Source organism: Paramacrobiotus metropolitanus, unplaced genomic scaffold (assembly GCF_019649055.1).
Source record: "Paramacrobiotus metropolitanus isolate TYO unplaced genomic scaffold, Prichtersi_v1.0 Parri_scaffold0000030, whole genome shotgun sequence".
Lineage (NCBI taxonomy): Eukaryota > Metazoa > Tardigrada > Eutardigrada > Parachela > Macrobiotidae > Paramacrobiotus > Paramacrobiotus metropolitanus.
Window position 1 is genome coordinate 909,514 of NW_026570250.1, and position 13,603 is coordinate 923,116.

The 13,603-nt window shown below is 43.7% G+C and overlaps 3 protein-coding genes across 3 annotated transcripts; 1 reads left to right on the forward strand and 2 right to left on the reverse strand.

The window, feature by feature from the left end:
• Positions 1-494: 494 nt before the first annotated feature.
• Positions 495-12,443, forward strand: LOC129588663 (mitogen-activated protein kinase kinase kinase 15-like). The gene is made up of 7 exons (XM_055482995.1): positions 495-783; positions 3,626-3,996; positions 4,316-4,619; positions 4,924-5,239; positions 5,301-5,618; positions 5,816-7,210; positions 11,160-12,443. The coding sequence occupies exons 2-7, from the start codon at positions 3,642-3,644 to the stop codon at positions 11,925-11,927; spliced, it is 3,456 nt and encodes a 1,151-aa protein (XP_055338970.1). The 5' UTR covers positions 495-783; positions 3,626-3,641; the 3' UTR covers positions 11,928-12,443.
• LOC129588664 (beclin-1-like) lies at positions 878-3,060 on the reverse strand. The gene is made up of 2 exons (XM_055482996.1): positions 2,127-3,060; positions 878-1,743 (listed from the first exon to the last, which is right to left on the reverse strand). Exons 1-2 carry the CDS (start codon positions 2,904-2,906, stop codon positions 1,132-1,134), a joined length of 1,392 nt encoding a protein of 463 aa, XP_055338971.1. The 5' UTR covers positions 2,907-3,060; the 3' UTR covers positions 878-1,131.
• On the reverse strand, positions 12,138-13,492 carry LOC129588666 (uncharacterized). Its single transcript, XM_055482999.1, has 4 exons — positions 12,954-13,492; positions 12,719-12,841; positions 12,456-12,497; positions 12,138-12,377 (listed from the first exon to the last, which is right to left on the reverse strand). Exons 1-4 carry the CDS (start codon positions 13,200-13,202, stop codon positions 12,252-12,254), a joined length of 540 nt encoding a protein of 179 aa, XP_055338974.1. The 5' UTR covers positions 13,203-13,492; the 3' UTR covers positions 12,138-12,251.
• Between the last annotated feature and the right edge of the window lie 111 nt (positions 13,493-13,603).

The window sequence follows — 13,603 nt, forward strand, 5'->3', positions numbered from 1 at the left end:
AGGCTAAACAGACTAGAGCCCTGCGCGAGCGCCGAGCCTCGGCTCGGCTCGTGAGCGCTCGCGGCTCGCGAGCCGAATGAGCGAGCTTTTACCGCTGCTAGCGCGAGCCGAGTCGAGCCGAGCGGTCGTTTATCGATGGGCGAGCGAGCCGAGCGAGCGGCAGTCAGAGGTCACGAGCGAGCTGAGCACTGCTTTCTGTCCCGTACTATTTTTTATAGAATTTCTAGCGATTTTTTCCAAAAATGGGCGTTGGCTTCGCGCTTCGCGCGAAATAAACTGGTTTAAATGCATGCAGCGGTGCTGCCATAAAAATGCCAAAGTACATTTTTACAATTAATCCGCATATAACTCTTGCTCGCGAGCGGTCTGAGCAGAAAAATTTGAAATTGTCTACGAGCCGAGCGATCCGAGCAATAAGAAATCTGGACACGAGCCGAGCGAGCGAGCAGACGATTCAGCACGCGCGAGCTGAGAAAAATTTTACAATAGTTAAAATGACACGAGCGAGCGTGAGCCAAACATTTGACGCTCGCGCAGGGCTCTAAAACAGACTCTAAACTGATGCTGTAAACCATCCAGAACTGAAAACTACAAAACCGCATCTGAGGGATTTTGATGACGTCATAATAGTCGACCGGCTATGGAGCTGTTTTTCTGCGTATACACGTTAGAACTCATGACATTGATTTTAATTTCCACTTTTGTACTCTTTCGCATATCGCGATGGATTTATAATAGAAGGTTGTGGACTTGCCTGCCATGAGTCAATTACAACCATTTCCGGTAAGTACTTGATAGCTTACATACAATATTGCATACGAGTAGTGTAAAATCAAGAATTTCGAGAATCGAGATACATAAAAACATTTCGCTTTCACCGCATTGTCAAATCTGTTACGTACTTATTTATCTTCGCCACAATACAGCGCATTCTGACTGATATCACAGCTTCAAGCGACAGAGTTACCGAGCTACTCGTAAAAGCACAAACAATTATTTGTTCACACTCAGCCTTGTTACAAACAGTCGAAGAGGACAGAACTTAATCGTAACAATGTCACTGCTCTTCCAAAGAAGCCAAAAGCAGTTACACTTCATATACATATAGTCTACGGGCAAACACGACAATTTTCAGTTATTATCTCCAAACTGTGCAACAACCCATGCCAATCCCCATTTCAGGTTCGTTAACATCCACTTCAATGCCTTCGTCCACTGTTCCACCGAATTGAACTGGGCGCGAATGGAATAACTGGCGCCAGTGTGCACATCACGAATCCTCCCGTGCACGGGATCGATATCATAAGGCAAACAAAACTGCGAGCCACTCTTCTCCACTTGTATCTTAAATTGATGCAGACACTCCAGAAATGCTGCCATAGCATGGTCAAACTTGGAGTCCCAGAAGAACTTGAATCCACCATCCCCGTACAGCGGCAGTTTCTTATTCTGCTCTTCCAGACACTCAATGTATGAATGGCTTCCAAACGGTACAAGTTTGTATTTCGTGAAGGCGAAACTCATCTTCTTGGCCAGACAGTGCAACAGTAAAACGGTTTGGCCCCAAGCGGCATTGATTTCCGGCCATTCTACCGGTGAGCCGGGAAGTCGACCGAGGCGGAAACCGTTGATTGTGCCGAACTGGTCTTGATGCCAGATATGAAAAGCAATGTTGAATACGTTGGTCTTTTTCAGCTTGTCCAGCAGCATTTCTGCTACCCTCATTTGATAGTTCACACTTTCCTACAACCGAGATTTACATTAAAATTCAAATACCTCGCACACGGGATCAGCTTCGATTAAAACGGATAAGAAATAATAGGAGTAGTAAGCGAAAATTTGTTGTACAATACACAATATGAATACACAATAGTGCAATACACAATATGAATTTCAAGCAACTCCGAAACCAACTGTTCGCATGCAATCGGATACAGCACCTGTAATTTTGTGTACCCACAATTGTTAGACATTTCGCTACTTTAACTCATCTACCTCGACTGCATTTCGAAAAACGGAAAAGAATCAGCGAGCAAATGCAGCTGCTGCTAAATTAATTTTCAAGTCTACGCAATACATTCAATTACATCAAAAACTAATACGTAATGATACGACAAACGCAGTACCTGTTCTTCTTCTAGCTCATCGAGTTCTCGCTCGTAAGCTGCCCGCTCTCGATAATAATCTTGTTCCGCTGATTGTATCTTACTCCGCTCCTTTTTCATATCATCCAGCTTGTGCAACAACTCCTTCTTCTCCTCTTCCGACACTATGAGCTGTTCTTTCAACATTTTCTCCTCGTCCATTAATTCGCTCAACTGCTGCTCCAAAGCAGCAACATCCCCTTCTTTCGGTCCACTCTCCCCGTCTACCAATCCTTTCTTAAACTGTTTGAGAAAATACTCGTATTCCACGCACTCCTTTTCCACAGCCTGAATCTCCAGTTCCAGCTCCTCCATTATACTGTCGGTGCACGAACTGCAAATGGGATGGTCGACGGTGGACACTGACGAGAGCAACTCCATTAACTGCAATTTATTGCTTTTCTCTTGTGAACTCTCCGCGGAAAACACCAATTTTTTATAACCTAGTGGCAAGGCATCTTGGTCTTTCTCTGGATTCTCCATGGAAGCTAGCTGCAGACGTTTTTGAAGATCCAGTGTTCCGCTTGGCTCATCAAACACAGGTGCATCTTTCGGCTGGAAGGAGGGTGCGCGCGACCGAGCTGGATCCGCGGATAGTTCCGCAAGGATCGCCTCTTCTAGTTGATAGAAATTAGCATCCACATCCAGCATCTGATGGCAGCGCTGGCAGCAAACGATGCGATATTTCATATCCGCAGAACTGTTGGCTGTGTTTGTGGTATTGGGATCCGGATCGCTGGCCTCACTAGTCTTACTAGCCATATTCACTGGTCCGCACTGTGGCTGTCAAGATGAATTAATGAAGAGAAGAGCGATGTTTTTCTCCAAAAATTTAAACAAAATGCAATAGTTTCTAATCGCTAAGATAAGAACGGTACGTATAAGTTAAATAGCATAAATTTAATTATTAATTATTAAAAACTGACTTTTGAATAAGACCCAAAACATTCGAACAGTCGTACGACCACCATTCTACAGAGAATTACAATGTTCAGCAGCGATATTGCACCCAAAGCTATACAGAAAATAAAAACAAGATGCCTAGGCGGTCATTTCCCTGTAGATTTTATTTTGTTTTCCTTTTTTGGTCTCGCGCTCTCGCTGCTCAGATTTCCTTTGACGGGAACTTGCGCACATTCTGGTTGTGCCTGGTTTCGAAATTTAGGAAACCACGGTGCCACAAAAAATGTTGACGCGTACATAATGGTTGTGGTGTCATGTTGACTTTATAATTGTTATCTTTTTTAATTTTCTTGTTTTAATCTTCTGAGTTGTTTTGCTGTGATAGGCTTGTGGCTTTTACCTAATGGGTGTATAAAGCGCTGCGCTCAGCTGATTATTAATCTCGATCGATAACTCTGAGCGGCGATCTTTTTTTCTTTGTTGTTCAATGTTTCCTTCATTTAGTTTTGTCGTGGATTATTTTACTCGTTTTAAAGTACGTAAATGTAATGATGCGTTATTGATTGGAGCTTTTGTAGTAAGTTCCTAATCAGGATGAGCGGAGAAAAACCCCCAGCGGAGCGTCGCCTGACGCTGGCTTGTGTTGTGGACCTCTTGGCACCTGAAGGCCTCAATGCCCGCCAAAAGGCATACGACGATGTGGTGCGAGCGGCCAAGGACTACAAAATTAATACATATCGGATAGAATTCGACAAGCTGGAGAATTCTAAAGAGACTGCAGTGTTGGATCTGATGTATAGTGCCGATGTTGCCATTGTGGATATGTCGATAAGCAGTCAGCAGATTGCTCTGTCCGGCCAACTCGGAGCACGGGAGCGCTTCGGGATGCAGGGGAATTTTGTGATTTATAATAGTGAATCTGTCCATGGAGTCTTCAAATCCAGCATCGGTAAGGTTTCAGATACGATATTCTGTTGAATGCGTGAACCTGGGCTCCTTGAGTCGTCCAGCTTGTTAAATTTTGCAAAACTTTCACACTAATACATATCTATATGATAGCTAGTACATGTTTGAGGCGCATTGATAGTTTTGACACTGTTTGTAAAATGTTAGCGCTGTGCTTGTGGTATATATAACCTTATTCTGATACTTGTGCAGTATTTGTTTTACAGTATTTCGTTCGTAATATTATTCTGCAGAGTTGTTAAGTTTGAATAATTTAAAATGTATTGGAGTTGGTTAGTTAATTTATTGATGCATTGTTGCAGGTGGATCTGGAATGAATAGCATTGGGTATTCGTTGTCGGAAGACGGTGAGCGGTGCGTTGTCACCGATTCATGGATGGCCGACTCTGGAATTAATTTATATTCAAAGCTCAAACAGCTGCTCAAGGATGTTCAGGTTACAACATCCACTCATGCGAAGGAAAAATTTCTCGATGATCTCCGAAAAGTGCGAGAGATGCCGCATGATCAGCTGAAACCGGAACTGGATAAACTTCGGCAGAAAATGAACTTGGATCCGGTGTTGCTGTCGCCGGAAATTGTCTTTAATCTGCTTATGTCGTACAGGTATGCGGTTATTGGGATAGTAAACAGGAAAGTGTAGATCTGTAAGAGTTGCTTTATTAGACCTGCCTAAATTTACGGTCTGCAGAACTTGCAACAAATACCTTCGTTTCACTCGTAGTCGAAGTATAATTCAAGTATTACACTATTTAATACTTACCTTTTAAACATCTAATGTACTGGTGTACTCGGTACCGTATACCTATACCGCTAAAGAGCATTTGATGTACCTTGATAGTTCCGATTCATGATTTTCGGTTGTTTTTACTGAATTAATCTTTTACATCATTTTTCGTTTTCTGAACAGAGACATTCAGGATCATGATACCATGATCAGTATTATGGATGGCGTGCAGTCCCGACAGGATGAACCGAACGCTCAGCAATGCCTGCAGCCGGATTTCATGTACTGGTATTGCTTTGCTCTGAATCGCCGGAATAAGCCTGGCGATCGCGATAAAGCGCTGTTGATTATGGAGAGAGACGCCACAGATCTCCAGTACGTTGTTCCGGATGCCCTGTGTTTATGCGGACGAATCTATAAAGACATGTTTGTGGAGAGCGAGTGTAAAAACAGGGATTATATCGCTAAAGCGATTGAATGGTACAGGAAGGGTTTTGCGGTTAGTGATATACAACTTTTCTCGTGTAATCATTTATTTTGTTGGTTTCGTTGGCTTTCAGGGTAAACCTAATGAGTTTGCTGGTATCAACCTTGCTACCCTATTGGTGGTTTCTGGAGACAAATTTGACAGTTCCAGTGAATTGCAATCAGTTTTGATGCAGTTGAACCATATGATCAGTCGCAAAGGCAGTCTGGAGTTGCTGCAGGAATACTGGACAGTGGCGACGTTTTTCGAGATGCAGGTGCTATCGGATGATTATCGTAAAGCCTGTCAGGCAGCGGAATGCATGTACCGCTTGAAACCGCAAGGATGGATGATCCGCACTACCATGCAGAATATTAGATTGATTGAGCAATCGCGCCGGGCAATTGCGAAGGTACATATATATGTGCATCTTTTGTGAATGCCCCGTATAATTTATGGGCGAATTATGATTAGATAATTTAGATTGTTATATGTACAGTAGCACCTAAGAATATTAATTACGAGACCAAATCAACTGACCCTTCCTACATGACGTTTTCATGGTGAATACTCGTATCTCGTAATTTGGTTTAATTCAAACTTTTGCAGGGAAATGATTCTGTAGCCAGTTCTCGTAGTAGTTCCATCGCAGTGGAAGATGATGAGGATCTGTACCGGTTTTGGTTGGAATTCTTCGAGGACAGTTACGTGCCTCGTCCGGATACGGCTCACTTTCCCGTGTTAATTTTAGACGACAATCCTGAACGGCACTACATATCGTTTTATGTGACTATCAATGTCACCGAAGAAACTGCCGCTGATCGGACCATCAAGTTCTGGCAGTCAGGATGCACGGAAGGGATTGAATACTTACTGAAGCCGGAGCATGTCAAGAGCGCGGCGCTTAATCGGCAAGACGAGCGTTGTTTGTTTTTATATGTCGCCTATCCGTTCTCCGAGAATCTGCAAGTGTACTTCTCGTCTGGAAATCAGCGCGATCGGTTCCATGCATTGTGCAAGGAATTTCTCAGTTCCACTGACGATTATGTAGATCTGGATGATGATGGCCCGGCGATGATGTACGATTATGAATATGACAAGAATGGGCAGAGAGTATTACTGGGCAGTGGCACATTTGGAAGGGTGTATGCAGCGAAGAACGCTAACACCCAGGTGAAGATGGCAGTGAAAGAGATTCGAGTAACGAACGATGCTGCTGTACAGCTACTGCACGATGAAATCAAACTCCACTCGAAACTGCATCATAAGAATATCGTGCAGTACCATGGATCCGTGTACGAAAATGGCTTCTTTAAGATCTTCATGGAACAAGTACCTGGCGGCAGTTTATCAGATTTACTACGGGGATGGGGTCCACTAAAAGGCAACGAAATGGCCATCGCGTTTTATAGTCGGCAAATATTAGAGGGACTGCGATATTTGCATGACCAAAAGATTGTCCATCGTGACATTAAAGGAGGCAACGTGCTAGTGAACACTTTTAGTGGCGTCTTGAAAATCTCTGATTTCGGTACCAGCAAACGTTTGTCCGGTTTGAACTCTAATGCCAGCTCTTTCAAAGGAACGTTCCAGTATATGGCACCGGAAGTTATCGACGCCCAGGGTCAACGAGGCTACGCTGCCCCGGCGGATATTTGGTCATTCGGATGTACCGTCATTGAAATGGCTCAGGGAAAACCTCCATTTAGCGAGATACAGTCGCCGGTAGCAGCAATGTTTTTAGTGGGAAGAAATAAAAGCCATCCTATGATTCCTGAAGAACTGGGTACTGAATGCCGAGAATTTATTCTGTCTACATTCTGTTCCAATCCGGCGGACCGGTTGACGGCAGCATGTTTATTAAAGCACCCTTTTTTGCGGGAGGCCAACAAGAAACGGCAACGCAACAACTCGGTGACTTCTCTGAACGGCAGTATGTCGAGAAGCCATTCGGTACCGCCCGCGGATTCTGTTGATGCTAGTACACTAGAAGCTCGCGAATTGGTAAGATACGATAACGAGTGAAATAGTGATTTAGAGTACTAGTACCTAATTTGAAAAGGCAAATATTTATATATTGTACATGGTATAGTACTTCTAGCTGTCTATCCGTAAATCGCCTTCTTACAATGCGAGTTCATTCGTCCGTGTTGATAATCTTACATATTAAGCGGCAGGAGTCGTAACGCGACCGCCTCCAAATCCCTCTCATTGGTCAAAACCAAAATATATACTAAACGAAGTGAACCTACTGAACAAACTCACAACTGTAGTGAACCTGCTGAACACACTTACTAAACACAATGACAGCTGAACCCACCAAAACCTTAGTGAACCAGATGAACCCAACCGAAAAGTTGGCGAACCGACTGAACCCAACCAAAGCCTTACTGAATCAGCCGAACCCAACCTAATCCTCAGTGAACCGACTGAACCCAACCGAAAAGTTAGCGAACCGACTGAACCCAACCAAAACCGTACTGAACCAGCCGAACCCAACCTAAAACTTAGTGACCTGACTGAACCCAACCTAAAACTTAGTGAACTGACTGAACCCGACCAAAACCTGATTGAACCAACTGAACCCAACGGAAAAAATAGCGAACCGACTGAACCCAACCAAAACCCTACTGAACCAGCCGAACCCAACCAAAAACTTAGTGAACTGACTGAACCCGACGAACCTGATTGAACCAACTGAACCCAACGGAAAAGATAGCGAACCAACTGAACCAACCAGAGCCTTAGTGAACCCGCTGAACCCAAACTAATACTTCGTTAACTGACTGAACCCGACCAAAACCTGATTGAACCAACTGAACCCAACGGAAAAGATAGCGAACCAACTGAACCCAACCAGAACCTTAGTAAACCCGCTGAACCCAAACTAATGCTTCGTGAACCGACTGAACCCAACCGAAAAGTTAGTGAACCCACTGAACCAAACTAAAACCTTTCTGAACCAGCCGAACCCAACCGTGAGCCGACTGAACCCAATCAAACCTTACTGAACCGAAGGGAACTGACGGAACCCAACAAGAAAGTTACTGAACCCAACCTAATCCTAACTGAACCGACTGAACCCAATCGAAAAGTTAGTGAACCGATTAAACCATACCTTACTAAACCGACCTACGAATAAACATCTGAACTTATTTAATTAATTACTCAACAAAGTGAACCTGCTGAAAATAATAGTAACAAAATAAACCTGCTAAATTCACTAACTAAGCGAATTAAACCTACTATACGGACTTACTAAACTTACTACAGAACGTAACCTACTGAACATCTTACCGAATTAAACTAAATTACTTCATTAATTTCCCACTTAATAAATCGAATTCACTAAATAAATTAAATAAAATAAATTAAAATGAAATATCTTAATTAAATAAATAATTGATAAATAATTTATTAAAGTAGTTAATTTTTTACTAACTAAATTCAAGTAAGTAACTAGATAAATTGCAATCATTAAAACAATTAAAATTAAATAAATAAAATAAATAAGTTGAATAAATAAAACAGCTAACCTAAACAAATTAAAATAAAATTAATAAAATATTTCGAATAAAATAAACTATAATTAGCTGAACCAACGAGATACTATAAAGTACGTAATTTACAACATCGTTAACCCATTGAACTAATTGAATAGACAAAGTAAATCTCCTCAACATACTTACTAAGCGAATTAAAATTACTAATCCAACTCATTAATGTAACTAAACCCACTGAACTAAACAAAATAAACTTACCAAACAGCTTGCCAAAGAAAAATGCTGTAACGGATATAACTTACTAAACACAGTGCACTTATTGAAACAACTGAACAAACATAGTGGACCTGCTCAATAAACTTACTAAGCGAATTAAGGGTGGGTCTAAGGTAGCACACGGGTGGGTCTCAGAAAGTAACCCCAAGAAAGTAAACGGCGTAATGTAATCACGCAAGAGTAAGCGGCGTAACGTGAGCACACGAGAGTAAGCGGCGCAAAGTAACCACAGGAAAGTGAACGGCGTAACGTAACCACAAGAGAGTTAGCAGCGCAAAATAACCACAAGAGAGCGAGCGGCACAAATTAACCACAAGAGAGTAAGCGGCGAAGAGTAACCACAATAAATTGAGCAGCGCAAAGTAACCACACTAGACTGAGCGGCGTAACGTAACCACAAGAGAGTCAACGGCGCAAAGTAACCACAAGAAATCGGGCGACGTAACGTAACCACAAGAAAGTCAACGGCGCAAAATAACTACAAGAAATTGAGCGGCGTAACGTGAGCACGGGAAAGTGAGCGACGTATAATAATCACAAGAGAGTGAGCCGCGTGACGTGAACACGGGAAAGTAAGCTACGTAACGTAACCTACGAGTGAGCGGCGTAACGCAACCACAAGCGAGGGAGAGGCGTAAGTTGACCACAAGAGAGTGAGCGGCGTAACGTAACCACAAGAAAGTCGACGCCGCAAAGTAACCACAAGAATTTGAGCGGCGTAATGTGTGCACGGAAAGGGGAGCGACGTAACGTAACCACAAGAAAGTGAGCTGCGCAAAGTAAACACAAGAAGTTGGGCGGCATAACGTAACCACAAGAGAGTGAGTGGCGTAACGTGATTGCAAGAAAGTGATCGGCGTAACGTAACCACAAGAGACTGAACGGCGTAACGTAACCGCAAGAGAGTGAGCGGCGTAACGTAACAACGAGAGAGTGAACTGCGCAATGTAACCACAAGACAGTGACTAGCAAAACGTAACCACAAGAGAGTGAACAGCGCAACGTATCCACAAGGGAGTAAGCGCCGCAATGTATCCACAAGAGAGTAAGCGGCGCAGTGTAACCACAAGAGAGTGAACGGCGTAACGTAGCCACAAGAGAGTAGGCGGCAATGTAACCGCACTAAAGTGAGCGGGGTAACGTAACCACAAGAGGGTGAGCGGCGTAACGTAACCACAAAAGAGCAAGCGGCGTAACGTAACCACAAAGAGTGAACGGCGCAACGTAATCGCAAGATGTTGATCGGCGTAACGTAACCACAAAAGAGTAAGCGGTGTAACATAACCCCAAGAAAGTAAGCGGCGCAACGTAACCACAAGAGTGTAAGCATACGCGATTAATTAGCGTAAGGTGCCTTAAGCACACACGAGAGTAGTGGCATAAGGTCACCACAAAAGAGCAAGCGACGAAACGTAAACCAAGAGATTGAGCGGCGTAACTTAACCACAAAACAGTGAGCGCCGTAACGTAACCGCAAAAGAGCAAGCGGCGTAACGTAACCACAAAGAGTGAACGGCGCAACGTAATCGCAAGATGTTGATCGGCGTAACGTAACCACAAAAGAGTAAGCGGTGTAACATAACCCCAAGAAAGTAAGCGGCGCAACGTAACCACAAGAGTGTAAGCATACGCGATTAATTAGCGTAAGGTGCCTTAAGCACACGAGAGTAGTGGCATAAGGTCACCACAAAAGAGCAAGCGATGAAACGTAAACCAAGAGATTGAGCGGCGTAACTTAACCAAAAGAGACTAAGGGCCGTAACAAAATCACGTTAAAGTAAACGATGTAATTTAACCACACGATAGTTAACAGCGCAACGTAACCTTCGGTGGATACCGCGGCGCGTAGCGCGCCGCGGTCGTTGCTAGTACTGTATAGTGTATACTATGATGTACATGATATTCTAGAATAAGAATCGAAGGATGTTTGTTCGTTGTGTCACTTGTATGTAAAATTGTTTGTCATAAAAATTAATTATCTGCGAATAATGTTATATCTCAAAACAATTTATAGCAAAAACGAATTTAGCTAGAAGCAAACGTTTGTGCCTTGGTGCGCAAATTGAATTTTGATGCAAAAGCAGACAGTCAGAATTATTAATTTTTTGACTTCAATTTAGTTCTCTAAAAAATTAATCGTCTTGTCTGTGGTTGGTCACACGCATTTGTTTCAGGTGGAAAAGGGTGTCGGAACTTCTAATCCTTCATCTGCAGCCGTTCCCACCAGCCCTCAACCCGAGCAGGAAATATCCGGCTCGTACTGGAAACGTAAGCACAACGAAACCCAGATCGCTTTGCTAGCTCTCTTGGAGACGGAGCGTCCCGTGTTGATTGACCGCATGATGGAGTCTTTCGAAAACAACAATAAGGATGGCGGAGCGTTGATCGATTGTGCATCCATAGAAACTATGATTCGTTTGGTGGAGAAGTGCATTCAGAGTGAAGAGGGTGGTCGTGTTGGAGCTAAGATTGTGATTGAAGATTTTAAGGGATCCATCGCACCTACTGAACATAATCGCTTATTGAAACAGCTGCAGTTGTTTTTGTTCCTATTGAAGCGCGAAGTGCAGGATGTGCTACGGAATCGCAGTATTAAGCCGCATTGGATGTTTGCGTTTGATGATATGATCTCACGTAGCGTACAGATTATTCTGCAGCAAATGGGGATGAGTTTTGATGACACTGACTCGGAGCCGGAAAAGCGGGAATACACGTCACAAACATCGACTTCGCCCGGGAGTTACGGACAGGCACCGTATGAACAAGCGCTGGCCCGGTTCATCAAGATGCAGTGCGGGACAGCGGAAATTTTTGAATTGTTAATCAAAGCGGAGGAAAGGTATCAGGCGGTGTTACGACAAATGCTGGAGGAGAAAAATCGTGCAATAGCGTTAGCGGAATCGCAGCGTTTTGGCAGCACGGGATCCACAGGCTCGCAGTGAAGGCATGACGAATATTTGAGTGTGTTCTAGTTTTTGTTACGAATAGTTTGATTTGTTACTGCGACAGCTGTGATTTATTGTACGCAAGGAACGCTGGACCGTCTAGTAATAACTGGAATTATGATATTGGTTGTCAGGACTGACCTTCCTATAATTATGTTGCGGTGTATAATATTACCGTTGCGTACTTGGAGTAGCCAGAAACCGAACGGACTACAACAACGATGGTGTTAATTTTTAATTCAGGGTACGTCTACATGCTGCGCGGGCAGAACAAACGGTAGGACCAAGAATAGAAAACTTTCATGTTAACAAGCACATTTATCAGCCGCCGGCGTGCTGTGTGCACTGCTTCTTTCCATCCTGGAGCTTGGCCAGATTTGCTACCGTATTTGTTAGACTGCGCACCGCATTTTCCAACGTATGGACCCGCCCCATCAGATCTCGATTCTAACAACAAAAATGTTAGAAATAATTATGACAAGTTTGTTCAGCACGAGTCAGATTTCTCCATTGCTTAGCGCTCACCGAATTCTCCACCGTACGAACGCGGCGCTTCAGTTCGGTATTCTACGATTAACAAAGTTAATGAGGTAAAAGTACGCAAATTCACATTGAAATCGGTTCATTCAGATTATTAAAATTCCGATTTACACGAACTTACTGAAACTGAAAACAGCAACCGACTTAAATTTTCATTCTGTTTTTTGTAAACCACACAATTTAAGATTATACGATGAAAACATTAAGGAATTCCAAAAAATACACTGAAATTACCATGTTTCGATTACCTCTGCTCGCAACTCTTCATTTTCTTTCTTCAAATCATCCAGAGCATGTGAGACGCCGTAAAAGCCGCGGATGATCCCTTGAGCCACGGGCGACCATTCTGGGGCACCCGCTTGCATGGATACCTGCAATTCCCAGGGGCCAAGATCGATGCTCGCGTTGTTTTATCAGTTATTAATGTTCGTGAAACTGAAGTTTACGACTGATAGAATATAGTAGTACTGTAGTAGTACTTACCATGGGAACTGCTGTTGTTTGTGGGCGAACCAGCTGCACTCTCTGCCCGCCATAAAAACCAGCCGCCAAGATGTTCGCGTGCTCGTTCAGGTTTAAGGGACCGTCGGGAACATGCTGCAGAGATGGATGGAGATATCGCACGATCCCGGAACAATGTAAGCGCAAGCGTTCTCCGGCTCCCACACCGCCTTCGTTTGTGGCGCTTCTACCGTCACCTCTGTTTCCAAACGCGCTTTGAATGGCGGCCATGCTTAGTTGTAATCTCGTAGTTTTACCTACAGGATCAATTTAAAATAACACAATTTCAGTACGTCAACGAGCTTAATAAGCAAACTCTACTAAGACGAAAGAGAATCCAGTTCAGGAAACTTGAAAAGGTATGTAGCACAGAAAATGTAACGGCGGAGTTTCCGAAGACGTTACGAATTCGACAAGGCACACAACCGAACCGTCATAGAAATGACCCGAAACGCAACAAATGTCTGTTTTGGCCATTCGCCATGACGTCATGTTGATCGTGGAGTGATGCAACTTATCATGGGCGTTTCACCGGAACGCTTTTCAAGGCAGGACGCCATGACCTCAGCCCTTTTCACTCCACGAGGGGTGGCGGCCGGCCACGGGCGGGTGACCACGAACGGGACCGAACG

Excerpts from the sequence above, each read along its gene's own strand:
- LOC129588666 (XM_055482999.1), bottom strand. The coding sequence starts at position 13,202 with ATGGCCGCCATTCAAAGCGCGTTTGGAAACAGAGGTGACGGTAGAAGC. Across the intron at positions 12,498-12,718 it reads ATGAAGAGTTGCGAGCAGAG|AATACCGAACTGAAGCGCCG; the intron begins GTAATCGAAACA and ends TGTTAATCGTAG. Across the intron at positions 12,378-12,455 it reads TTCGTACGGTGGAGAATTCG|AATCGAGATCTGATGGGGCG; the intron begins GTGAGCGCTAAG and ends TTTTGTTGTTAG.
- LOC129588664 (XM_055482996.1), bottom strand. The coding sequence starts at position 2,906 with ATGGCTAGTAAGACTAGTGAGGCCAGCGATCCGGATCCCAATACCACA. Across the intron at positions 1,744-2,126 it reads ATGAGCTAGAAGAAGAACAG|GAAAGTGTGAACTATCAAAT; the intron begins GTACTGCGTTTG and ends TCTCGGTTGTAG.
- LOC129588663 (XM_055482995.1), top strand. The coding sequence starts at position 3,642 with ATGAGCGGAGAAAAACCCCCAGCGGAGCGTCGCCTGACGCTGGCTTGT. Across the intron at positions 3,997-4,315 it reads AGTCTTCAAATCCAGCATCG|GTGGATCTGGAATGAATAGC; the intron begins GTAAGGTTTCAG and ends GCATTGTTGCAG. Across the intron at positions 5,240-5,300 it reads GGTACAGGAAGGGTTTTGCG|GGTAAACCTAATGAGTTTGC; the intron begins GTTAGTGATATA and ends GTTGGCTTTCAG.